This window comes from Thunnus albacares, chromosome 12 (genome assembly GCF_914725855.1).
Source record: "Thunnus albacares chromosome 12, fThuAlb1.1, whole genome shotgun sequence".
Classification (NCBI taxonomy): Eukaryota; Metazoa; Chordata; class Actinopteri; order Scombriformes; family Scombridae; genus Thunnus; species Thunnus albacares.
Window position 1 is genome coordinate 3,768,482 of NC_058117.1, and position 25,378 is coordinate 3,793,859.

Consider the following 25,378-nt stretch of genomic DNA (forward strand, 5'->3'; position numbering starts at 1 on the left):
TCAGCAGGCACTAGATAGGTTCACAAAGATAGGGAAAAGGAAAATTAATCAGCAAAATAATAACTCCAGAGGGACGGAGAACTTTATTGACATTATTAGAATAAGCAGCAAGAAATTCTTAATAGTTATTTAGCTAACCATTTGATTTAAGCAGCTGGCCACAATATTTAGGTAGGCAGGTCATAGGCCTATACATCATTACCATCAGTACTCCATCAGAATCATCTGAGTCTGTGCCAAACTCTAATCAGTGTGCACTGGTTTACAATATGTCTATAAACTGGCCTGTCCTGGAGAGCTGATGATTACCCTGCAGGACAGTCCAGTGGAGGAGAGTCCTTAAAACAGGCAGGAAGGAGTTAAACACAGATTTATGTATATGAAAGAGGTGGAGTTTGGACCTGGCCGTTCACTATGATCAATGTTTGATTTAACCACAGCTCTGGTGCAGTGCACCCTGAAACCTGCCCGCTGTCCAGCTCTGCTGAACTTCAACCCTAGAGAGTGATATCTGCTTTGTCTGTCGCTCCACCTTATTGACAGATTTGCCAGATAACGTTTGGTGGCTTTAAACAGTCAAGTCATTGTCTGAAATCTCTGCAAGTGAGAGGAGTGAGCCTGATAAGGACGGTCAGCTGTCAGATACTTCCACTTGGGAGCAGAGCAGTCCCGGACAGTGCTTCGGACCTCTAATCCAGAAACCAGCTACAATCTGCAGGACATCTTCACAAAGCACTTGAAAGCCTTTTACAGCTCAAACTGGACAGAAGCATCATGTTGAGTAAAGATCTTCCCGATATTGAGGTAACTTGTATGTTTCTTGTTCTACCTTTTTTTCCTCAGCAGGACCCTCAATTAACTCTTCATGAACAAACTGTGTATCTGCAGGTAGCAAACAAGCTGGTGTGGAGTGCAAATCCACCATGAACACAATAAACTATCATCTCTTGGTTTAAATGAATCTTCATGATGCAAACTGGCAGTGCACAAAGTGTCAAATTGGTTAAAATTGTGTTTAAGATTTAAAAGACAGAAAGATAAAATGATACATTTTCTGAAAAGTGATACTTAAGTGTAAAGGATGTTATTGTTGTTCATATTTGTGGTTGTTCTGCTAATCCTGATTTTTCCCATCATGTTCTCATTACATTCATGTAAATGGAACAACAGTTATATTAAAATGTAACTATCCTGCATACACTGAGATAACCCAGGATCCTGCCCAGGCTCCATTTTTTTCATCTAGATCAAGGTTAGAAATGATGATTCAGGGTAGAAATAGTTAAGTGTATGCATGGTGTAGGTGAAGTTAAGATGAACAACCTGTTCAAGAGAAAGTCTAATACTTGTGTTGTATTCGTTTCAAACTACTATAAGTATCACAAAGTCACTAGAAATGAAGTGGTCAGTGAACTCAAGATGACCTTTACACACTGCCGGTCCCTAGAAGAATGTTTCACAAGTATCTTTTCTTGAGGATTAACACTTTTAACAGGATATGACTAATCCAAGGCCTCACAATGTTGCACACATGACTGAATCTATGAGGGACAGAGGTAATGTCTGTAGTTTCAAAATAATGATACTTACCCAGAAAAATTGCCGTAATACAGAAAAAGAAACTCAAAATACTTAAAAGATAATACTTAATCACAGTACTTACACACTGCTTCAGAAGTGCTCTCTGGGAAGTGGAGGACATAAACAAGTTTGATCACTGAGCACTAAAGATGGAGGTGGAATTTGAGGATTAGCATTTAAGCACATTGGTCATTACATTGATTGCAAGTATTGTAGCGCACATGTTTCCTCACCTAGCTGGGCCGTGATGCTTTAGACCAAAATACTATATATCAAAGTGGCAACAGACAGAACCGTAGCTCTGATGTTAATGGTGAAACATCACTTCTGTACGGGAACACATGAATACAATTAATTGATTTGCACAAATAAAAGTGAACATACAGTTTCCTTTTGCCAAATAGTAGTGACTGCACGACTAAAGGACATTTAAAGATTGAAAAGTTCATATCCTGCCTCAACAAAAGTATCACTGAGCCTATGTGGTACACACATGCTTTTAAATTATATGTAAGGTACTTACTGCCATTTGAAGACGTTGCAAACGTGTTATAATGGACTTAAAGGATGGGTTCACAGTTTTTCAAGTGTGTCTTAAAAAAACAGCCAGGTGCCCATATGAACAGTGAAAGAGCTTTTCCTCGCTGTAATCATTCCTCCTGTTCATACTGGCTGTTAAAAGATCTCCTTCAAATGTTTTTACAGTGTAAGTGATGGAGGCCAAAATCCACAATCAATCACATTTTTTGCACAGGAGGAGAACTGTGGATTTTGGCCTCCATCACTTACATTGTAATAATGGTCAGTATGAACAGGAAGAATGATTACAGCAAGCACCTCACTATTGTTTTAAGACAGACTTGAAAAATGAACACGTCCTTTAAATCAATAGATTTTAACATTAATGTTGCCTACAGCAGCTTTAAAGGCCAACACAGTTGTAGTTTTCTGGGATATACTGTACATCATATGACAGAACATACAGTACATACTCACAATATGTTTTAGGGGAATGACTGGAGTTACAAGCCCTATTCTTTTCTAGACAGTATGCTAATATGCCGCATAAACATGTAAGGATTAAAAGCATAAAAAAGCATAAAAATGTTATGCAGTCCTTACGGTATTATGTAACAAGCCATGTGCTGTGTTGTACAAGCTGCAGATAAGTAACGTGTGGTCAGATAGACGGTCCTGGTGAGCATGTGTAGAGATGGTGCAATAGATTGACCAGATGTCATTGCAATCTGCAACTCTACATGTTCTGAAACTGAGATTCTGTACGCAAGAAGCAAACGATTATAAAGTAACTGGCAGGTAATGTTATCACTTAACAAAATATATAAAAGAAAACACTCTAAATGAAGAAACCTGCTAATTATGAATTTGATATGAAAACATCACATTGTGATATTCAGAGTAGTTATTTCAAATTGATGATGAAAGTAAATTCTTGAGATTAGTTAACTTGAACTGACTGTAACAAAGTTGTATTTTTATACAATTGTTTTCAATGTTTTTAATTGTTTTTATCTCCAGATAAACATGTGATTACATGTTAATATTCCATATCTTGAGTCAAAACCTAAAGACTTAGAGAGCATCAGAGAACATCTTCCTGTTTTAATCGGATACATTTCCTGATGTAACAGGATGTTGGCAAGGGACATAAGTCATATCTTCATTTCCACTGTTATGGATTGATCCGACAGGTCACATAACCTCAGCGCATTGACCTGGCAGCTCATCATTATCTTATCATCCCAACCATCCAAACAAGCAAACTTCCTAGAATGTTCTATAGTTTTAGTGGTTTTTTGCAAGCAGAGCAGTGTGTGTGTGTGTGTGTGTGTGTGTGCTATAAGGACAGATAACAGTGGTTCATCAATAACAGGTGGAAAGCAACTATCAATTGGTTCCTGTGCCATTTATAATTCATAGTTCTAAAGCTTTGGATAGCAGAAGGACGCTTCCATTTAAGAACTATATGTAAAACAAAAAATCTGCATGAAATGTAACAATGTTTCATTAATAGATGATTATTGCACAGGTTTTGACATAATGTCAAAGTGAAATGTGTGATTCTTCCCCCCCTCTATTTATTAAATGTTCAAAAAACATGTGGTTAACATTTCAAGAATAATCAAGAATCTTTTTACAGATGTGTTGATCTTTTTTGAAACATTTTTGTACAGAGCATCCTGGCTCTGAACCCCAGGGTGAAGAGTCACGCCCAGATTGTGTCGACAGCCAACAAGAAGAAAGAAAAGAAACACTGGAAGAGAAACCCTGAGAGGAACTGTGATGTGAGAGACACGCATAAAACTTGGCTTTGATTTAGTGTTGCTTTAGTCCAGTCAGAGCATTTGTTCAGTATTTTCATACTCACTACATACTATATACTATACTATTCTCTTTCTGTAACCCACTCTTTCTGTTTTCAGTCCTGTGTGAAATTAGAGAACAACTTTGATGACATCAAACACACAACACTGAGTGAGCGTGGAGCTCTACGAGAAGCAATGAGGTGAGCGTGAATGACTTAGCTGTTTTTAGATCCAAAGTACCAGTTTGAACTGACTTGTAGCCAGTGGTGGAAAGTAAATAAGTATATTTATTCAAGTACTGTACTTCAGTACAATTTTGAGGTACTTGTACTTTACTGAGTATTTCCATCTGATGCTACCTCATACTGCCACTCCACTACATTTCAGAGGGAAATATTGTACTTTCTACTCTACTACATTTATTTGACAGCTTTAGTAACTTTTTGGCCTTTGACGTCTTACAAAAAGCAGTGTGTAGTCGGGGTCACATTTCACATGTCTATGAGTTGTTAACAGCTCCACCAAATGGTGATTTTTCCCTCTAAACTTCTCACATGCTTTCATTTCAATAAATGTTCAAATGATCCAATATTTCACCAAAAATCAAAGATTAGAGAAAAAGTCCAAAAACTGAAAATAGATGTATGTATCAGAACTTTGTTTTTCCTTCTTTCCTCTCCCATTAATCATTTCATGACCTCTCAGATTTATCTGCTGACCCTTTGGAGGGGCCCGACCCCTAGATTGGGAACCACTGGACTAAACTAGCTAACTGTATATAAAGTAGTGTAAACTAGCTTCACCTCCAGCAGCTACAACAGTAACATGCTGCTCTAACACTGATGCTTCACTATTAATCTAATGATATATTATTATATTAATAATATAATAATATATCAGTCAGAGGGACCAAACCACTACTTTTACTGTAATACTTTAACCATGGTCATACTTATGTACTTTTACTTAAGTAGGATTTTTCATGCAGTATTTTTACATTGCTGTATTGGTACTTTAACTTAAGTAAAGGATCTGAGTACCTCTTCCACCACTGCTTGTAACACCCTCACAAACCTGTAGGCCTGCACCCCCTGTAGGAAAGAATGGTGCAGCAGTGTAGACCTGCAGATGTGGACATGTTGGTTGCAATTTGAACACATGCACCACCTGCGGACAAAGACTGTCACCACTGCAGGCAGATGATGACATCACATTTCATGTTTGCCATGGTGCTGATTTCTTGGACCAGACTGAGACCAGGCTTCTTACATCTCAATAGCACAACTTGTCTAAACTGTCAAATAAAAGTAAAAATCTGTGTTTAGGTGTCTAAAATGCGCTGATGCTCCCTGTCAAAAGAGCTGCCCAACTAACCTGGATATCAAGTCGTTTATTACGAGTATCTCTAATAAGGTACTGTGAAATATATACACACATTGTATCCATGCATGCTCACATTGTTGAATGCCAGTTTTGTGATGTGGGAGGTGTCTCAGAAGATGTTAAAGGACAAACAAAGAATGAGGAATACAGAAAATGATACATTACTAATTGCCATGACTATATCATTCATGTTTGTGTGTATCTATGTGTCTGTGTGTATACCAGAACTACTATGGAGCAGCGCGGGCCATCCTATCTGACAACCCTCTGGGTTTGACCTGTGGAATGGTTTGTCCCACATCAGAGCTGTGTGTTGGGGGCTGCAACCTGTATGCCTCTGAGGAAGGACCCATTAACATCGGAGGGTTACAGCAGTTTGCTACTGAGGTACAGCATTTATAACGGTCAAAAAACTGTTCGAAAACATATATCATTTTCATATATCATTTCTAGAATTTTCTGCTCAGATAACTCAACTGTCATCAGTTACAGCCAGCTGCAGTTATGTCACCATATTTATTTATATGGCCATGTGTATGTGTTTATTCTGCTTCTTTAATGTTTTTGAGAAAACATTGAATGAGCTTTTTACTTAGCATGATGTGCACAGATACACAATTATCACACTGTTATTTATGTCAGATAACATAGTTAACCATGCAATTGTGTCTTTAAAACTCAGTATATTCTTCACAGGTTAGTTCATGCTTACAACTTGGGTTTACTGTAGTTTTAAGATTAAAATAATTATTTGATTTAGGTTGAGATAAATGTTAAAGTGAGACTGTGCAACTTTTAAAAGAAAAAATACATTCTTCCATCTTTCAAATGAAAAGTTGAATTCACAAGAAATAAATTGCACCCTTACACTGAAAAAATGTATGATCGGTAGATTATAATGACTAATGTGAGCATACTTTATACTGCTGTTTAACTACTATACTAGTATATATAATATATATATATATATATAACCACTAGCTTTTTCAAGAATCTCATTCCTCACAGAAACTGTGAGTACTTGTCAGTTGTAGCCACAGTGGTCACTCTTCAGCAGAAGTCATGGTACACAGACATTAAAGGCAACCATGTTGTGTTGAGAGTGTTTGGATTAGAGTTATTATTTGAATGCAGTCCATTAAAGCTCTTCAAATGTGTTTGTGTGTACGTGTTTCTTCTCAGGTGTTCAGTAAGATGGGCATCCCTCAGATCAGGAATCCTGAGCTCCCACCAGCCAGTGAGATGCCAGAGTCTTACCATGCCCCCATTGCTCTGATTGGCTGTGGCCCTGCCTCAATCAGCTGTGCTTCCTTCCTGGCCCGACTTGGATATGATAATATCACCATATTTGAGAAACAGAAATACACTGGAGGGCTAAGGTATCATATCATATCATATCATATCATATCATATCATATCATATCATATCATATCATATCATATCATATCATATCATATCATGTTGTATTGTATTATACTTACATATACAGTACCAGTCAAAAATTTGGACAAACTCATTCAAATGAATGGGATGGTGTGTCCAAACTTTTGTCTGCTACTGTATATATTGTACTGAAGTTCTTTAATAATTTAAGTAGCAAATAAACATGTTTGTAGGGCTTTTAAAAGTTACAGTTACAAAGTTACTTTAGCAGGGGTTAAGATACTGCAACTGCATTGTAATTACTCAAGTTAAACTGTATCTAAAGTGCACACACTAAAGTATCTCAACATACAACATACACAAAAACAGGAGATAAAAGCACAGAATTCGATTTTAAACTTAAGTATTGAGTATCACAATAAAACAATGACAACAACAGCTATTCATTAAAAAACATAAATCCTTGTTAAAATATAAAATGAAAGATGTCACAAGGTTATCTGACTATTTATTCGCTATCTAAATTTACAGAATTTTTTTAAGCAGAGGATAATTGTCGGTGATAATGAGGGAGATCATAAAGGTGTTTCATAAACCAAGATAACTAGTTAAGCCAGGCTTATTTCTGTAAGTCAGACTTGGCGTATCCATAATGGTAAGAAGACAGGCAACTGGCTGCTGAAGCATCCCTGTATGTCAGATTATCAAAAAGGCAGGATGACAGATGTATACTGATATATGAGACACAAACAATCAACAAAGGGTTGTTCTTCCATGCAGCACATCAGAAATCCCCCAGTTCCGGCTTCCCTATGAGGTTGTCCAGTTTGAAATAAACTTGATGAAGGACCTGGGAGTCAAGGTACAACTCATATCATACTGACGCATATTTACATCAAGTGTCTATAATTTAAAATACATAAGGCCTAACCCTAATTGTTGGAACATAAAGTTGTACTATAGCGTACTGTATTTTTGGATGGTAACAATACTAATGGCCCCAGCATGTAATGAAGTATGATAACAAGCTCACAATTTTAAGGGGTGTCTTTAAAATTTGTCAGTACTGTATCTGATGGAAACACACACACAAGAAAATAAAGCTGATAAAGATAATGGAAAGATGATATATATGATATATTGGATATGGCATAATAAAGTAATACTACTGTATTAAGACATTCTCAGGATTTGTTTTACACAGTCCTGTTTAAACGTCTTTGTGTGCATTTGTGTGTATATGTCAGGTGGTGTGTGAGAAGGGTCTAGGTGTAAACGGAATGACTCTGAAGTCTCTGAAAGAAGAGGGATTCAAATCAGTCTTCATTGGGATCGGTGAGTGTCTCTCATCATTCAAAACAGTGATGCATGTCATATGTATACATGTGTGAGCTTTTAGCTATAGCTATTAGCTGTGTATGCATGGTTTCATACAGTAAATACTGTGTGTGTGAGACTTCAGCTTGTAAATCATAATGGATTTTTTAAAAACTTTTGGACTGTACCTTTAACAGTCATATACGTTCAAATTGTTTCACGCTCTTCTTCTTCCAATGTGTGTGTGTGTGTGATTTCAGGTCTTCCTCAGGCCAACAGAGCTGAAATCTTCAAGAGTTTAACCATGGATCAAGGCTTCTTCACTTCCAAAGACTTTCTCCCCATGGTGGCCTCAGCCAGCAAGAAGGGTACTATAGTGCACACATACACAGACGCAAACATGCAAATCATTTTTGCTGGTGACATCACTTCAACTACCTAGGCATTAATGAGAAAATCTAACGGGAAGTGTGTTGGTTCAAATGTAAAAATGTTTTAGTGGTGAAAGATATATTTCCTAAATAAATCTCCTTGTCAGAAGCAATCTCACTTTACTCTCTGTTCCTGTCTCACTCCATCTAGGTATGTGTCAGTGTCGTGCTTCCCTGCCAGAGTTAAGAGGAGTAGTGATAGTTTTGGGGTCTGGAGACACTGCGTTCGACTGCGCCACCTCAGCTCTCCGCTGCGGAGCCAAGAGAGTCTACGTCTGCTTCAGGAAGGGATTCACCAACATCAGGGCTGTTCCTGAAGAGGTAAGTATGGATGAGATAGATGGATTAGTGGATATATATATACTGGCAGGTGGGTAAGAGGAGGGATTGATGGATACATGTGTTATCTGTCAGATGGAGCTGGCTAAGGAAGAGCAGTGCGAGTTCCTGCCCTTCCTGTCCCCTCGTGAGGTCATCATGAAGAACGGACGGGTTGCCGGGTTGCAGTTCTGTCGCACCGAGCAGACTGAGGAAGGTGATTGGCTGGAGGATGAGGACCAAATTGTCAGGTTGAAAGCTGATTACATCATCAGTGCCTTTGGTTCCATGCTCAACGAACAGAAAGGTAATTAACCAATCAGCTGACAAAGATGCAAACTGTAGTAGCCCCCACGCCGTGCATTATTATATTTTGATGCTACGTTGATGCTACTGTATTATTTGATAGAAATTATGTTCATATACACCTAATTGGTAAAAGCAAATATGTTTAGGAAGTGTAATGCTGGACAAATTATGTTTTCTAGTAAATGACGATGAAATGTTAATTAATGTATCTGGCACAAATAATGATAGAGAATATAGCAGTAAAACATCCACTGATATATCACATCTATTTTAAAACACACTGTTTGAAAAAACTTCTGATAAAGCATAAATCTCACTTTTGCATTGCTTGTCCAATTAAGTTTTTGTGTGTGGCGCCGTCTTTGCCTCATTCTATTGTGCCATGTTGTAATGGGCTCATTACTGCCCCCTGTGGCTGAAGGATGGAAACAAAATGTTTTTTCCCTCGTCAGCCACAAGGGGCAGGAGTGAACCCATTCCACACAAACAAACTTGGACAAGTGACACAAGGGTGAGATTTGTGGTTTATCAGAAGTGCTTTCAGACACTATTTTTCAGTTTTACAAGAGAAAATACATCTGATTAATCTACCCACCTCCACTTCACAAAGGTTTTCTATGTAGCCTCTGAACATAATCCAGTCAGTGATTACATTTGCCACCACAACAAAATTTGGAAAACAATTTAGTAATATACAAAACATAATTTCTAGCAGGCCAGGTTGACACAGTAGGTTAGGGTTGTGTTAGGATGTGCGTTGACATGTTTACAGTTGCCTTATAGCTGATCCATATTTTGTCTGCGTGTAGTGATTGAGGCCATGGCTCCTGTAAAGCTGACCCGCTGGGGTACTCCAGAGATCAACACAGACACCATGCAGACCAGTGAGCCCTGGGTGTTTGCAGGAGGAGACATCGCCGGTTTGGCAAACACCTCAGTGGAATCAGTGAATGACGGCAAACAGGCCTCATGGCATATTCACACATACATGCAGGTAAATCTGAACTGCCAAGATTAATCTCTGCTTCAAACTTTTGCCACATCTTTAGCATTCAGGGCTCATTCTTAAGATGTCTTAACTAGGAAAAACCTGCACTCTTCCCCCCCATTGTGACTGAATTAACACACAAGCCTAACACAGTATACATCATACCATTGTGTACAGATGCTTTATCCCATTTGATTTGCTGTAGGAAACTCTGTCTGCATGCTTTACATATGCTACGCTGTGGTATGTTCATGTGCAGTAGGAACTATGACTTTTAAGACTTGGCAGTTGGCAGAAGACTGTTTAATGGATTATTCTGTAGATCATATTTTCTTCTTGTGTGATTTACACATTTGTTTCTCTGTCAACACAGTTCATGAATGTGCTGTTCAGTGGCTGACTATTAAGTTTGGGATGTTCAGAGCTTCACAGGTGCACATGAATGCATCACATAAAGAGCAGAGTGATTTTATTTCTTATAAACTCTACCACATTCATGAATAATGGAGCTTGGCTTTTGGACACAGAGACAGATGTAAGAGTTGATGTATTCACCTTAGGCTCAGCTCCTTAAATGTAATATCAATGATGTCCTCTCCCTTCCCTCTGCAGTCCCTGTATGGAAAGCAAGTGGACAAAGTTCCCAAGCTGCCGTTGTTCTACAGTGCTATAGACCAGGTGGACATCAGTGTTGAGGTTTGTGGAATAAAGTTTCCCAACCCATTTGGCCTGGCCTCTGCTCCTCCCACCACCAGTACAGCTATGATCAGAAGAGCTTTTGAACAAGGTTGGGGCTTCGCTCTGACCAAGACGTTTGGACTGAATAAGGTACACACACACACACACACACACACACACACACACACACACACACACACACTCAAGTCAGTAAAGTGCACACAAATATTTTTTTGGAGCTTTGCTTGGCCCAATAAATGTCAACGAAGCATATTAAAAAACAAATATTTGCGAGATGAATAGGTCTAGTAACAGAAGAAAAACACCAGCAGCTCTCAGCCACAGGAAGCACTTGGTTCAGACAGCTGAGTTTAGAAAAAGCAATCCCTTATTTGCATCTGTTGTTAGCAAGAGTTATAAAACTCCAATATGTCTGTTGGAGAGTATTTTACGTGACCTGAATGGCCACTATTTCTTTGTATCCCTGCAGGACCTGGTGACCAACGTGTCTCCTCGTATTGTGCGTGGCACCACCTCAGGTCATCTGTATGGACCAGGTCAGGGCTCGTTCCTCAACATTGAGCTCATCAGTGAGAAGACAGCAGCCTACTGGTGTCAGTCAGTTGCAGAGCTGAAGAGAGACTTCCCCAACAATGTAAGTCTCTCGTCCCATCTCCTCACGTGATCCAATAAGATCACTTTTTGCTTTGACAGAGAATGGATCTGGCTGATGAGAACATGCGAAAGCACAATAACAGATACTATTCTTCATTTTTGATGATTGGCAGTGTTTCTATTTCAAAGTAAGATGCAGATATTTAGGTAATGTGTGGAACTGTTAGTCTAATCTAAAATAAATTCTCCTGTTTTGATAAAATTGTCCGTTGTGGGGGACTTGCGTTTCTTTTAAGAGGACAAGAAAATGATGAGCATTAGAAAAAATCTCTGTCTTTCTGTCAGGTGGTGATCTCCAGCATAATGTGTAGTTATAACAAGGAGGACTGGACAGAACTGGCCAAGATGGCTGAGGTGAGAAAAATGCCATCACGATAAGCTTCACTCTTAACATAATGTACACAGTCCAACTATGGTGTGATCACCATATACACATACACAGATTATACCTGTGTAGTTTGGGAAAGTAAAAATGAGAGAAATCTGTGTGTTTTAGGAATCAGGAGCAGATGCATTGGAGCTGAACCTGTCCTGTCCCCACGGGATGGGAGAGAGAGGCATGGGACTGGCCTGTGGACAGGTACACACACACACACACACACATACTGTGACCTACAGTTTGTGCACATAGATTTACTTGTCAGAAGCATACAGTATACATCAACATACTGTATACAATCTTCAACATCCTGTCCTGCCATGAATGATACCATCTAGCATAATCTCTCAAGCAGTTAGACTTGCTAAATTGTGTATTGGTGTGTTGGTGTTTTTTTTTTATGTGTGTGTTCGTCATTAGGATCCGGAGTTGGTGCGAAATATCTGTCGTTGGGTGCGTGCCGCCATTTCCATTCCGTTCTTTGCCAAACTGACACCGAATGTTACCAACATTGTTGACATTGCCAAAGCTGCCCATGAAGGTAAACACACTTAACTAATATCTCTCCCACTGTTTCCTCCGTATCATTTCTGCCACTGTACGTTATTACATCATTTTACGTTGCATAGTACAAATGATTTCAATTTGACAATATGTGTATATAATAAACATCTACAGACATCCACACACATGTTGATTGTTGTTACTGTTGTGCTGTTTTACAGGAGGAGCAGATGGAGTAACAGCCACCAACACAGTCTCAGGCATGATGGGACTGAAGGCCGACGGCTCACCCTGGCCGAGTGTTGGAGCGGGCAAACGTACCACATATGGAGGGGTATCCGGTGAGGTCACACACAAACATACAATCACATACGCAACCCCCTGTAGTAGTTCTAAAAGGTAGAAGAGGGATTTGGTATTGCACTTCTATTGAACTTTGGGGGTTCACAGAAGACAGACTAAAAAGAGAATGGTCAAAATGAAAGCAGCAGAGGCCTGATGTTTAGACCCTAATTTGGATGAAGCTCCAAAAACACTGGATCCTACATTTCCCATAATGCAACTTAATAGCGTCTTTCATTTTAATCTCTTGCAAAGCCCAAACTGAGGCAACCAGGAGGACATCATCATGGCCACTGTTTGTTTATTTATTCTATTTTTATGACCACATTCAGGCTAATACTCTTCGTGATGAATAAAATCAGCTTGATAAGTGTAATTGTGATCATGTTTTGACAGTAGATAGTGACACATATTATCAATACAGAATGACAACAAACTAACACACATACTGCGCACGCAAATTTACACACAGACACACACCCGATGTGACACCCGATGTAAACACTGAGCAAGCTCTTGGTGAGTTGCTGCTTCCAAGCACTTAGTAATATTTACCATGTGTGCAGGTAACGCCATCAGACCCATCGCTCTCAGAGCAGTATCGGCCATCGGCAGAGCACTTCCTGGTTTCCCAATTCTGGCCACCGGTGGTATTGACTCAGCAGAGTCTGGACTACAGTTTCTTCATGCCGGGGCCTCAGTGTTACAGGTGATAATATTATTTACTACACCTAACAGGTGTAACTCACTCGCTTATTGAAAATGAGATATCATAAACATGTTTAAGACATATAAAAATACTCAGGGGGACTTTAAATGATCCAATAAAGTTCATACTGTCCTTTAAATCCTGAGAACAAATCCACAAACAAACTTTATAGTGAATATTTTGTTTCAGCAGTGGGCACCCTGCACTGATAAGTTTTTAAAGTGAGACGTTCTCTTACCCCCTCACTTCAATGTAAGCTACTGTAGGTGAGAAAAGAAAATGCAAGAAAGCTTTAAACCGCAAATTAAAGTGATTTTCCGATTATAAAAGATGAATTTAATAGACCAATTTGAGGAGCAGAAGCAGCCATGAGATGTGTTTATATAATATATAAATTCTTAAACTGGTCCTTACAAAACAGAGGGAGTTAATTCTGTTCTTGTTGATACACATCTGTCTGTCTCTCTGTTGTCTGATTTCATAGGTGTGTAGTGCTGTTCAGAACCAGGACTTCACAGTGATCGAGGATTACTGTGTTGGTATGTACAATAACTGTGTTTCTATAAATGTACTGTTCTGCTACTGCTTTGAGGTGTTCTTACCGTATGTCACATATGTTCAGGTCTGAAGACCTTGTTGTACCTGAAGAGCTTGGAGCTGAAGGACTGGGACGGCCAGTCTCCTCCAACAGAGAAACACCAGAAGGGAAAACCAGTTCTCAGACTGGAAGAACTGGTCGGCCAGGTATTACTACATATAATACTACTAGTGTTATTGTGAATATTTACATCTTTTTCCTGAAAATGTTTATAGCCACTCTACTGCTACCCCCTCAATATCTGCCACCTCTCCTTGTATTAGAACTTAAAGACCCCCTTCAGACATGTTTTAAGACATATAAAATCACTCTGCTTTGAATAATAATTTGTGTCTAATATGGTTTATCCACACAAAAATTACTCAATTGCCTTATTAATCCTTAAAATTACATCTACTCTTTCTCCCTTATTGAAAAATCCAGAGCTGATGAATATGCAAATATTCTCCATTTCAAAAGTTTAACTACTACACACTAGATGTCTCCTAGTTTACTAAAAAGTCCATTGTCAGTGCATAGGAGACCTGTGTCACAAATCACGCCTTAAAGGAGGAGCTCACAGTTTTTCAAGTCTGTCTTAAAACAACAGTCAGGAGCCCAAATGAACATTGAAACATGTTTTTCTTGCTGTAATCATTCCTCCTGTTCATACTGACCATTAGAAGATCCCTTCATGATGCACTTACAATGGAAGTGATGGAGGACAAAATCCACAGTCCTCCTTCTGTGTAAAAATGTATTTAAAAGTTTATCTGAAGCTAATATGAAGCTTCAGCTTCTTTCAACATTACAGTCTTTTTAGTGCCAAAGTCCCTCTGTTTGTTACTATACTTCCACCTCAGCTCAACAGGGAAACACTGTCTGAGGAAACACAAAGAGGGAATTTGATGCTAAAAAGAGTGTAAATGTGTCAGATATCCACTTGATATGACTAACTCAGACTGCTGAAGCCTCATATAAGCTTCACATCAACTTTTAAATGCATTTTTGCACAAATGTACAAAATGACTGTGTGGACACACTGTGGATTTTTGCCTCCACCACATACATTGAATTTGAAGGGGATCTTTTAACAGCCAGTATGAACTGGAGGAACAGGAGTCAGTTTAGGCAACTGACTGTTGTTTTAAGACAGACTTGAAAAATTGTGAATCTATCCTTTAAACTCAGATTTAAGGTGAGAGCAGAGAAACTTTCCTCCTGCAGCGGACGAATGTGAAAACACCCGTCCAGTGTCAAACTCTGCATCATTCTGCACAGTGAAGCTCAAACACTGAAGTGAAAGAACAAACAGCAAAACACATATTGTGTGAAAGAAGACTTTAAACTACTGCAACTGTTTCCTAATTTCCACTAGTCTTCTACTACTGTACATACTACATTGTTGTTACTGAATACACCGGCACAACCACTTAACTGAACATTTAACTAATGTTTCCTCTGATTGGTTGATGTGTGTGCATTTTGTGTGTGTGTATGTGTGTGTGTGTGTGTGTGTATAGAGTCTCCCTAGCTTTGGTCCATACCTCAAGCAGAAGACAGAAGCCATATCAGAGTACAAGAAACGCATCAGAGTCGCCAATGACACTGATGTGAAGGACACCAACACCATCCAGGCCAACACACCCAAAAAACCTGTTCCTGCTGTCAAGGTGTCACTCTCTCTCTCTCTCTGTCTTGCTCTCTCTCTCTCTCTCTCTCACGATGTATTATGCTTTGTTCCATGAAGTGAGTTTCTAACCAAGTAAATATCTGTGCTTTGTGCACACTGTGTGTATGTGTGTATGTGTATATGTGGTGATGTGTGTTTGCAGGATGTGATAGCCAGAGCGCTGCGCCACATTGGAGCATACCAGGAACTTAACAACACAGAGCAGGTAACATATTATTTTCTCACACATTGCAGGCATTTTCTTGATTATACAGGTACATTTGAAATGAGATTGCTGGCTCTAAAATGAATGCAAGACCAGAGACCATAAGTATTGACATCACCCAAACTGTAATTTCATGATCATTAAATAAAAATGTGTAAGATACTGATGTGGTAATCATCTATAGTCAGCAGAATATAAAGGCAACTTCCACCAGAGATTTTTTTCTTGCATACAATCAGAATATAAACTAGTAACACCAACAGGCATTTATACATATGAAAGGTCACGGATACTTTTAAGATAAACTGATTATAATCACCGTGCTTCCCTGTGTCCTCAGGTCCAGGCTCTGATAGATGAAGAGATGTGTATCAACTGCGGTAAATGTTACATGACCTGCAATGACTCGGGATATCAGGTACATCTGTCTGCATTCGTCCTGTAATGTGACTACAACATATTACTTGAAATCAACTAAGACAAAGTACCATATAAATACAGCACATATGGGTAGTAAAAACAGTAAAATAGTGGGAATATTTACTTTGTGTTAAGTTTCTTTCTTTATATACATTAAAAAATAATACCAAACTTCCTAAAACTTCCCTTGTTAATGATTAGTCCTTGCAATTTAACTTGAGTAACTTCAGTTATTATCATCCATGATCATCCATTTGTCCCATTTTTTGCAGTTTGACTGGTGTATTATAATACACATGTATAATTTTGCTCTCTGCATCTCTAATTGAATCCACGGCATCAGCCACCAGCTATGTTTGAATGAGTTTTTCTTAAATTTTCACAATTACCATATAGAGTCTTTGCCGTGATTTTAGAAAAGATTGATGCAGATTGTGCACTTAAAAAAAGGCAAATTAAAATAGAATAAAACATGATTAGATTGCTCTCCTTTTCACTTCATATAACCCCCAGACTTGCTTGTTGTCTCACCAGGCCATAAAGTTCGACCCAGAGACCCACCTTCCCTTCGTCACTGACACCTGTACGGGCTGCACTCTGTGCTTCAGCGTATGTCCAATCATAGACTGCATCAAGATGGTTACCAGGACAACGCCCTATCACCCCAAGAGGGGTGTGCCCATTAGTCCTGTCTGCTAAAGGAAAAGTCAAAACTCTCTTCAAAACTTTTTGCCTTTGTGTCACAGTGAAATAGGCTTGCCGCTTACTGTTAACATTTATCTATGAACTAGCTGAATCCAACTAAATTTGAAATTCAAATAATGAAATTACAGCCTTTTCTTTAGAAAACATTTGCCTCACCTCTCAGCTGTCATGGACTCCTCAGGGAGTGCAGTTGTTTCAGTGGTTTATTCCATGAACATGAATGCAGCACAAGTTAGGAATTCCTTTTGGTTTGTCTGTGGCCCATGTGTTTGTACCAGCTAAGACTGTACTACAGACGTGGCTGAAATTATTGGTACTCTTGCATTTTATTAAAATAATGCACCATTCACTCTGAAGTGTTGAAATTAAAAGATATGGCCTGGGCAAAATTATTGGTACCCTTTAGAAGGAAGGATTGCTTGAATGGTTGAGAAAGAACCAAAGAAAACTTCAATACAGATTCAAGCTGATCGTCAAGTTCAAGGTACATCAGTTTCAAGTCACAGCATCCGTCACTGTCTGAATGAGAATGGGCTCCATGATAGAAGACCCAGGAAGACCCCACTTCTAAGAGGAAAACACAAAAAAGCCAGTCTGGACTTTTCCGAAAATGCACACAGTCCTTCTGAGAGAATGTGCTTTGGACAGATGAAACAAAATTGGAGCTTTTTGGTAAATCCCATCAACCCTGTTTACAGAAGAAAAAATGAAACCTTCAAAGAAAAGAACACTATGCCTACTTTGAAACATGGAGGAGTGATGTTTTGTTGTTGCTTTGTTGCCTCAGGCACTGGGGGCCTGAAATCAGAAGACTATCAAGGCATTTTGGAGCTAAACATACAGCCCAGTGTCAGAAAGCTTCCAGCAGTATAATGACTCCAAACATACATCAAAAAGCAGTTTCAACTTAATACAGAGAAAATTTAGTTTTTTTTAAAAAAAAAGGTGGAAGGGGACCAATATTTTCAGCCACGTCTATATGTACAGTGTGTATGGTTGTTAAACCTTGTCAGCAGGTATGCACAGTTTTAGAATTGCCTGTGGTTCAAATCTGTTTTTTGTTAACTAAATTGTTTTACTTGTTTCCACACAGAGACGAGGAATATGCTATAGCAGAAAATGAAGGGATTATTTTCAAGTCCTGTTAAAATCTATAGAAAAAGGCACAAGAGTTGTGTGTTATGAATAATTCCTGCTATTAGTATACTATACTATATACTACAATTCCGCTTTGACTATACTCAGCCAGCCTTGTACTAACCTCCTACAGTTAAAAGTGCCACATGTAACACTACTAATAAATCAGCTACATGTATAACCATTGTAAACATTGACAGGTTATTGCCATAAATGCCAATCATTTGGATGGTGGAAATAGTTAATCATTTTAAGAAAGATTAGCTCCAATAATACCAGAGGAGAAAAAGTCAGCCAACCTTTTAAGGTCAAGGATCACAATAATGGTATCATAGTAACTTTGTCAATGATTTAACAGTAGATTTGACTTTTTATTTGACTTTTAGATTTTTAATTGCAGATTCGGATTTGTTCTTCCTCTGTAAACGTCTAATATTTTATTTGATATTCAAATTAAATGGATATTTGCTGTTTAATGTTTAATGTATTAATGCAAAATGAAATGCAACCTTGTAATGGCCAATGATTTCAATAAAGGTTTCCAAACCATCTGTACACTAGAAGACAGACTAAGATGTTATTTTTTGTTTGTTTGTTTGTTTGTGCAAGAAACAGACTCAAGTATGAGCAGGAGTTGAGTAGAAGGACATGTCTCTGCCACATTTCAGTGTTGTACTGGCTGGTCTGACAATGATAGAAGTATACAAATCCAAACCCTAAAAGTTAGCAATACCCTAATGTAAAAACACTATATTACTAATATGTATTAAATCATTTACTCAGACTTTATAGATTAGCTGTGGGCTATCACAAGGGAAAACTTGTTGGGGGTTTCCAAGCTGTAAAAGATCAGTGAAATCTATTGCATGTCCTCCATTCTGCATAATGAGTACTTATACTCTTGATGCTGAAGTAAAATAATAGCTACATTGACTGATTAAGCAGCATTTATAGTAACTGGTCAACATGATGCTAATTTTAAACACTTTATATACTTTATCTTTTAATCTGTAATGTTGTTCAATGTTTTATAAGTTGATCATATATTTTATGTGTAAAATCTGAATCTGCAGAGTCACTATAATTATAATAGAAGTACTTTGGTAGTACAGTATTTAATTAAATGCACCGAGTTCCTTCACTGTTTACAGAATGTTTACAGTTCTGTGTCTCCATTCTGCTTCTACTGATGACATAAACAGAATGGAACAGTTATGTTGCTTGGAATCATTTCACACTGTGAAGAACTCAGTTCATCCACAGTTTAGTGTGTCCTTTCTCATCAGAGTAAACAGGTGAGTAGTTATCAGCCTGCTTCACACAGATTACATTGTGAACATGGTGTTTGATGATTTGGAACAATTGTATCTTGACTCTTTTCACACATAATATGACCAGTATTGATAGATCAGTTAGTTTCCTACCAACACAGCTAAAGATGAAAAAAAAGCTTTCAACAAATGTTACAAAATAAGAGATAAAATGGTGAAGAAATGAATAGAATCTGGTTGGGAGAGGGTTTTGGTTGGTTGGCATATAACTCTTCAAAACATAAATGCAGCTAAAGGTGAAATAATTGTTTTGTGATAATGTGGCTTTGTGTATTTCCTTTCATTTATTTTTTCTACTCAGTCTGAAATATTACAATTCATTTTATTGCAGACCTGTAATCCACTGTGGAAAAATAGGAAAAAAAGATAAGAAGAATACATATAATAGATACAGAAAATTAGACAAACTAACTAGTTGATTTCACCTCATTCTCACTAAAAATGCATTTGCTATGTTTTAGAAGGACATTTAGGGTCAGCAGGGCCAAATCAACCTGTTTGGTGGCTCCAGGACAATATTAAGCTGTGGGCCCCTATTACCCCACCTCCCCTGCCCCCACATCCTCCCACTATCTGTGCATTGTGTATGTGCTGTGTTGCCTTAAAATATGTAGCAGGTGCAGAGCAGACAGCAGATTACACAAAGCAGTTTAACTGTATTTTTCTGGAGTCCCAGAAACTAACCTGTACACCTGCTACTGGAATAGTAGCCTAGTAACTTTATTAAGCAATATGCATCATATAAGCACAGTACTGAGTGCAATAATAATGATATTAAAACTAGATCTTGACACAGGGGCTTATGTCCATGTTGTGCCACTGTTGCATATTCCCAAACAAAGTTGTAATTAATAAATACAATAATAATAATAATAATTACAGAAAAGTCTTCTGGGCTCCAGGACACTTGCTTATTTTGCCGAGTTGGTAATCCAGAGTGTGGGCTGGTGCTACTGAGGTGTATGCAATATATAATTAGTCTAGTTCTCAATACATTTAATGAACACTTTTTGATACATTTTAAGGGTGACACTTGTTAACTGGTACTAAACACAAGGCAAGGCTTAATAAAAGGCTTTTAATTAGGCTACATGTATGTTTCCATCATGGTGCTGGTAGTTTTAATCAGTAAAGGTCTTTCTTCCAGCACTGGTTGCTCCAGTCCATCACTTTTCAGTCATGGCATGGCAAAGCTGTCGCTTGCTTTCAATGGGATACTATGACAAGGAGGAAGAACCTCGGCTTTCATACAAGGAGACCCCATTCAGGTAAACTGACGTGTGTGTGCGCGTGTATGTGTGAGTACAATTCTGTATTGCTTACAGTATCATAACTTAGTATTTCTGTTGGATGCTACTTTATACCACTCAACTGCATTTCAAAGGGATACATTGCTCTTTTTTCTCCACTATAATTTATCTGGCCATTATAGTTACTTTACACATTCAATTTTGCACACAAAACACAGCCAACATACTGTAATCATACTATATATATATAATTATACTAAGTCCCTTCTCCGACCAACTTTTTACTTGTAATGGAGTAGTTTTATAGTGTGGTATTGCTACAGTACTTACTCTTGTTCTTATCTATAGATATTCACATCTCAGTCTTTCTCATTTCATTGTATCTTAAAGAGTCTTTAGGAGGAAGAGGGGTCGTCGCCGTTCTGGTGCCGGCACGGTCGCTAAAAAAACAAGCCCATCTCCCCTTGCTGACGACGTTGACCACCCGCTGCCCCAGGATGGGGGGGACAAAAACAGTTGTAAGGAAATAAACTCACCTGAAAACACACCTGCTAAAATGACATAGAAGTTAGTTCTCAATATATCTTCTCTCTGTTATGAAACTCTAAACATCCTCTCTTTCTCTGTGTAGTCTGGACGAGGTTTAGCCCCAAAACTGTTGCCGGCCTCCTCTTCGTCATCCTAATGTGTTTTGGTAATTCATTAAGAATCATCTCTAGTACACCAGCTTTGTTGGACTGTCACGGCTTATTTTCATACAATACATATCTCGACTGGATTTTTGTGTCTCTCTATCCAGGAGGATGTTCGTACATAATGTATGATTCAAGCAGGACCGGTGTCGATCAGAGTTCAGGATGGCTGGAGAACATGGTACAGTAACACTCGTAGTAACTTGACTTCTCCTTTTAAAAACAGGCGTTTTTTTCTGCGACATGAAAATCACCTTGTAGCTCAAGTCACCTTACACGCCTCCCCACTAATAAACAGATCTCTTTTGACTTGTAGGGCTGGGCTGGAAATGATTTGGGGAAGATGCAGGCGCAGCTGACAAAGCTGCAGGACGACATGGCCGGAGTTGATGTTAAGATGATGCAGATGCAGCTAAAAGAGCTGCAGGATGAGCTGTTCGGTCTGACGAAAAAGCTTCTTCCTGTGGCAGACACTATGCCAAATTTTGCTCTGGAATCGCAGGGTAAGTCATCTTCCTCATTATGATGTGTCAGATTATAGTTTACTCTTGTGCTTTAATGTGGATCCCTGTGGTCCTAAGATTTCTAACCGTCTCTGTGTGTGAATGATGTATGTTTTTGTGCAGGTGCCAACGTCCTTCACCATCTTACCTCACAAACATATTACACCCAGCCACCACTGGTGACATTTTGGGGAATACCTTTGTGGTATCCACCTGCAAACCCTCGGACTGTCATCCAGGTAGGAAACACACACACGCACACCCACACATACAATGCAAACGTACAAAACCTTCTTCTAGATTCTCCTTTTCACTCCTCTGTCGGCTCTCCGTCTCGTCTCCACAGGGACACTCCTCACCTCTGACTCCCGGTCACTGCTGGGCCTTTGCAGGAAGACGTGGACATTTGTTGATTTCCTTGTCACACCCAGTCACCATCACCCATGTGACACTGGGTCACATTTCAAGCATGCAGTCCACTGCTGGCTTCGCTTACAGCGCTCCAAGGGAGTTTTCTGTCTATGTAAGTCACAGATTTGACATAATTTCACTTGAGTCATCACTGATGCAGCACGGTTTTTCACCATTACACACAAAGAGAACAACAATGGCATGTTTCTCTCTCTCTCCTTCTCTCTCTCTCTGTCTCTGTCAGGGAATAAAGACAGCAAGTGGTGAAACGACTCGACTGGGAACCTTTGTATATGATCCAAATGGGGAGTCATTACAGACCTTCAAGCTCCCTGTGAGTATCACACCTGCACAAGCATGTTTTAATCCAGTCACTTGCTCAAATATGGAAAGCCAACAGAGTCACAATTTGCCTTTATTCTTTTACTATTAAAAAGCAAAATCACCCACAAACTGACTTTCACTCACTCTTCACTAGAGGTTTAAAGGTACTCCAATATACTCAATAGATACATTTGGGTTATACCGTTGCAAATAGTAGCCCATGGGCCTCCATCTTTGATGTCATCCTTTGATATGATGTAAGAAGATGCCATCAGTGAAATAGTTAGCAGGATGAAGTCGTCTATACGGTGGCCGACAAGGGGAAATGCACTGCAATTTCAGAAAACACATGCAAATACACAAAACACAAGCAAATAAAGAAAATGTCCCCATCAATTTGACAACACATGCGCAGCATTTAGAAAACGTACTGCAAATACCACAACACAACACTTTACAGAAATGACAACGGACGTGTTTCCAGAGGACACTTAAGAGTGATGAACATGTCAATAACTCATAAACGAGGTCTCTTTCCTCAGGCATGTTTGATTGGTATTTGGTCCAAAGGAGATATTGAACTTGGCAAAGTCATGTATCGAACCAAATGCCCTGTACAAAACAGTTGAGGACAAATACACGTAGCCTACCATTACAACCCTACTCTACACTTCATCTCATGATTCCTTTTCCTTTTTTTATTCATCACATTCCCGATTTTACATCTTCTAATTCTTGTTAGTTATCCCTGTGTGACCACCCCACCAACTCTCTCAAATCTTTTCTACCTTGTCTCTCTCATCAGGATCATACAAAAGGCGTCTTCAGATTTGTGAAGTTGCAGATTGAGAGCAACTGGGGCCATCCAGAGTACACCTGTGTTTACAACTTCAGGGTCCACGGGAAAATGCCACTGATATCTGTAACTCCTTAAAGAGTAAAAAGACAATAAAAGAGATTCAAGAAAGCTTTATTGTCAGTGTCTCCTACAATTAATTGCTGTAGCATCATGAGTCAGAGAGTCAGCAGTCATTTCAATGACTTTCAATCAAGAGAAAGCCACTGAATAAAGAAGGAGCTAGGAACTAAGGAATGTTTTAAAAAATGAATATCCATAACTATCAAAATACATACAGTAATATGTCTATACGTGTATACAGTATATATATACAGTATATATTATAAATTGATGTTGTATTGGAATGTGTCATGAATTTGGAATAGATATAAGTCTCACAACTTCATGTGTACGGTTGTGTTATTATGATGTAGGAATTAAAAACTGAACCAAGGATGATGTTTGATAGAGTGGCTGAAAAATTTTAAGTTAATGATGATACCAGAATTTGCATAAAACATCACTTTATCACCATACATTTGCAAAGAAATAACCTATTTATATAATACAACCAATAAGTCTATTTTTTATTGAAAAGGGTATTGTAAAATTTATTTTTGTACACATTTGCATTAGAAAACTATTAACATAAAACTTCCTATATCCTCCCGTAATGTTTATATCACCACTGCAGTTAAACTGGAGATGTGATCATGTGTAACTACTCTATATACTAGGGGCTAGTGGCTAATGGCTAGTTTAAACTTTGGCTTATATTTTCTGAGCTTAGTGTTTGTTTTGCATGTAAAACCTTTCACATGTTACAGGCACGTGAGCTTAAAAGATACCCATTAAACAGATAAAACACGATCTCAGTGTTTGATCTGCTTTCAGCATTTTTTTCCAGATTATTTGGCAGATGCTGAACATTTGACAATGTGAGATTTTCTTTCCCCAAAAGCTATCAATATCAAGCAAAGAAAGCCATATTGTTTGCTTTCATCCACTGACAATTCCTCTTGCAGTGTAGCAGCATTGAGTAACCTGTTCTTGCTTGATATCAAAACTTACTTTGCATCCACAATCTGTCCTTGTCTGATTTTAGGATTTGAGTATGCATACAAGAAAAATTCTGTAAGCAAGAAAATAGGGATGCATAGTTTTGCTATAAATGCAATCCTAAATTTACCAAATGGCACAAGTTGCATTATTTATCCTCATAAATAATTTCTCCTTGGGCACATCATTGTGTATTGCTTTTGTAATGTAAATCATTACATTTTCATAAATATACAGTACTTTGTGGTATTAATTTGTACTATCAACTATATTATCACCTTCTCCTGTCTTCACTTTGTTCTATTTTGCCAAGACATAACTCCATAAGACTTGGAAGAATTACCACACCTATTACAAATTAACTGAGCCCCATACCCACTTTAAATAACAAATATGGTTTAAGATCATTTTTCTATACATACAGTAAAATTTGGAACAAAATCCCACATCACATCAGAAATTCTCCCAACTTTTTATAATTAAACATTTACACTTATATTTCCTTCTTCTGAATTAAAATTGTAAACATTAATTTCCCAATAATCAACCTTATTATTGCTATTATGCTGTATTCTTTATTTACAATCCACTCTTAAAATAGGTATGTTTCAGCCCATGTATACAAAGAATATTTACGAAGAATATTCTTTGTCTAACTTGTTAACTTTTATTATCTGCCTGTATTGTTTTATATTTGTATTGCTTTTTGAAACCTGCTGGAAACCAGTTTCTAAACTGAGTCAGGCCCGCAGCTGGTAATGGTTTTACATTGCTCTGCTGTTTTGTTTTGTTTTTCTTGTCAAAAAGAAAGATGAAAATGAAAAGTCTCACTCTGTGAGATACCCTCCTGACCAGAGGATGACAGCATTGCACTCAGTGGTACTTTGGGTTTCCAGCAGCCATGAAGA

At 38.3% G+C, this 25,378-nt stretch overlaps 2 protein-coding genes across 2 annotated transcripts; both read left to right on the plus strand.

Annotated features, from left to right (window-relative positions):
- Positions 1-441: 441 nt before the first annotated feature.
- On the plus strand, positions 442-18,625 carry dpydb (dihydropyrimidine dehydrogenase b). Its single transcript, XM_044368392.1, has 25 exons — positions 442-804; positions 3,777-3,887; positions 4,026-4,108; positions 5,234-5,321; positions 5,517-5,678; positions 6,474-6,670; positions 7,456-7,537; positions 7,923-8,010; positions 8,253-8,360; positions 8,575-8,744; positions 8,838-9,048; positions 9,860-10,044; positions 10,651-10,866; positions 11,207-11,371; positions 11,677-11,745; positions 11,888-11,971; positions 12,191-12,311; positions 12,496-12,615; positions 13,183-13,325; positions 13,810-13,864; positions 13,948-14,069; positions 15,426-15,575; positions 15,738-15,800; positions 16,141-16,218; positions 16,755-18,625. Exons 1-25 carry the CDS (start codon positions 775-777, stop codon positions 16,917-16,919), a joined length of 3,066 nt encoding a protein of 1,021 aa, XP_044224327.1. The 5' UTR covers positions 442-774; the 3' UTR covers positions 16,920-18,625.
- A 657-nt stretch (positions 18,626-19,282) lies between these two features.
- LOC122994157 (SUN domain-containing protein 3-like) lies at positions 19,283-23,540 on the plus strand. The gene is made up of 10 exons (XM_044368706.1): positions 19,283-19,357; positions 20,541-20,661; positions 21,034-21,161; positions 21,275-21,337; positions 21,443-21,516; positions 21,652-21,838; positions 21,962-22,077; positions 22,185-22,361; positions 22,494-22,583; positions 23,379-23,540. The coding sequence occupies exons 2-10, from the start codon at positions 20,573-20,575 to the stop codon at positions 23,505-23,507; spliced, it is 1,053 nt and encodes a 350-aa protein (XP_044224641.1). The 5' UTR covers positions 19,283-19,357; positions 20,541-20,572; the 3' UTR covers positions 23,508-23,540.
- Positions 23,541-25,378: the final 1,838 nt, after the last annotated feature.

Excerpts from the sequence above, each read along its gene's own strand:
- dpydb (XM_044368392.1), top strand. The coding sequence starts at position 775 with ATGTTGAGTAAAGATCTTCCCGATATTGAG. Across the intron at positions 11,372-11,676 it reads AGAGAGACTTCCCCAACAAT|GTGGTGATCTCCAGCATAAT; the intron begins GTAAGTCTCTCG and ends TCTTTCTGTCAG. Across the intron at positions 12,616-13,182 it reads CACATATGGAGGGGTATCCG|GTAACGCCATCAGACCCATC; the intron begins GTGAGGTCACAC and ends CCATGTGTGCAG.
- LOC122994157 (XM_044368706.1), top strand. The coding sequence starts at position 20,573 with ATGGCATGGCAAAGCTGTCGCTTGCTTTCAATGGGATACTATGACAAG. Across the intron at positions 21,162-21,274 it reads TGGGGGGGACAAAAACAGTT|TCTGGACGAGGTTTAGCCCC; the intron begins GTAAGGAAATAA and ends TTCTCTGTGTAG. Across the intron at positions 22,362-22,493 it reads CAAGGGAGTTTTCTGTCTAT|GGAATAAAGACAGCAAGTGG; the intron begins GTAAGTCACAGA and ends TGTCTCTGTCAG.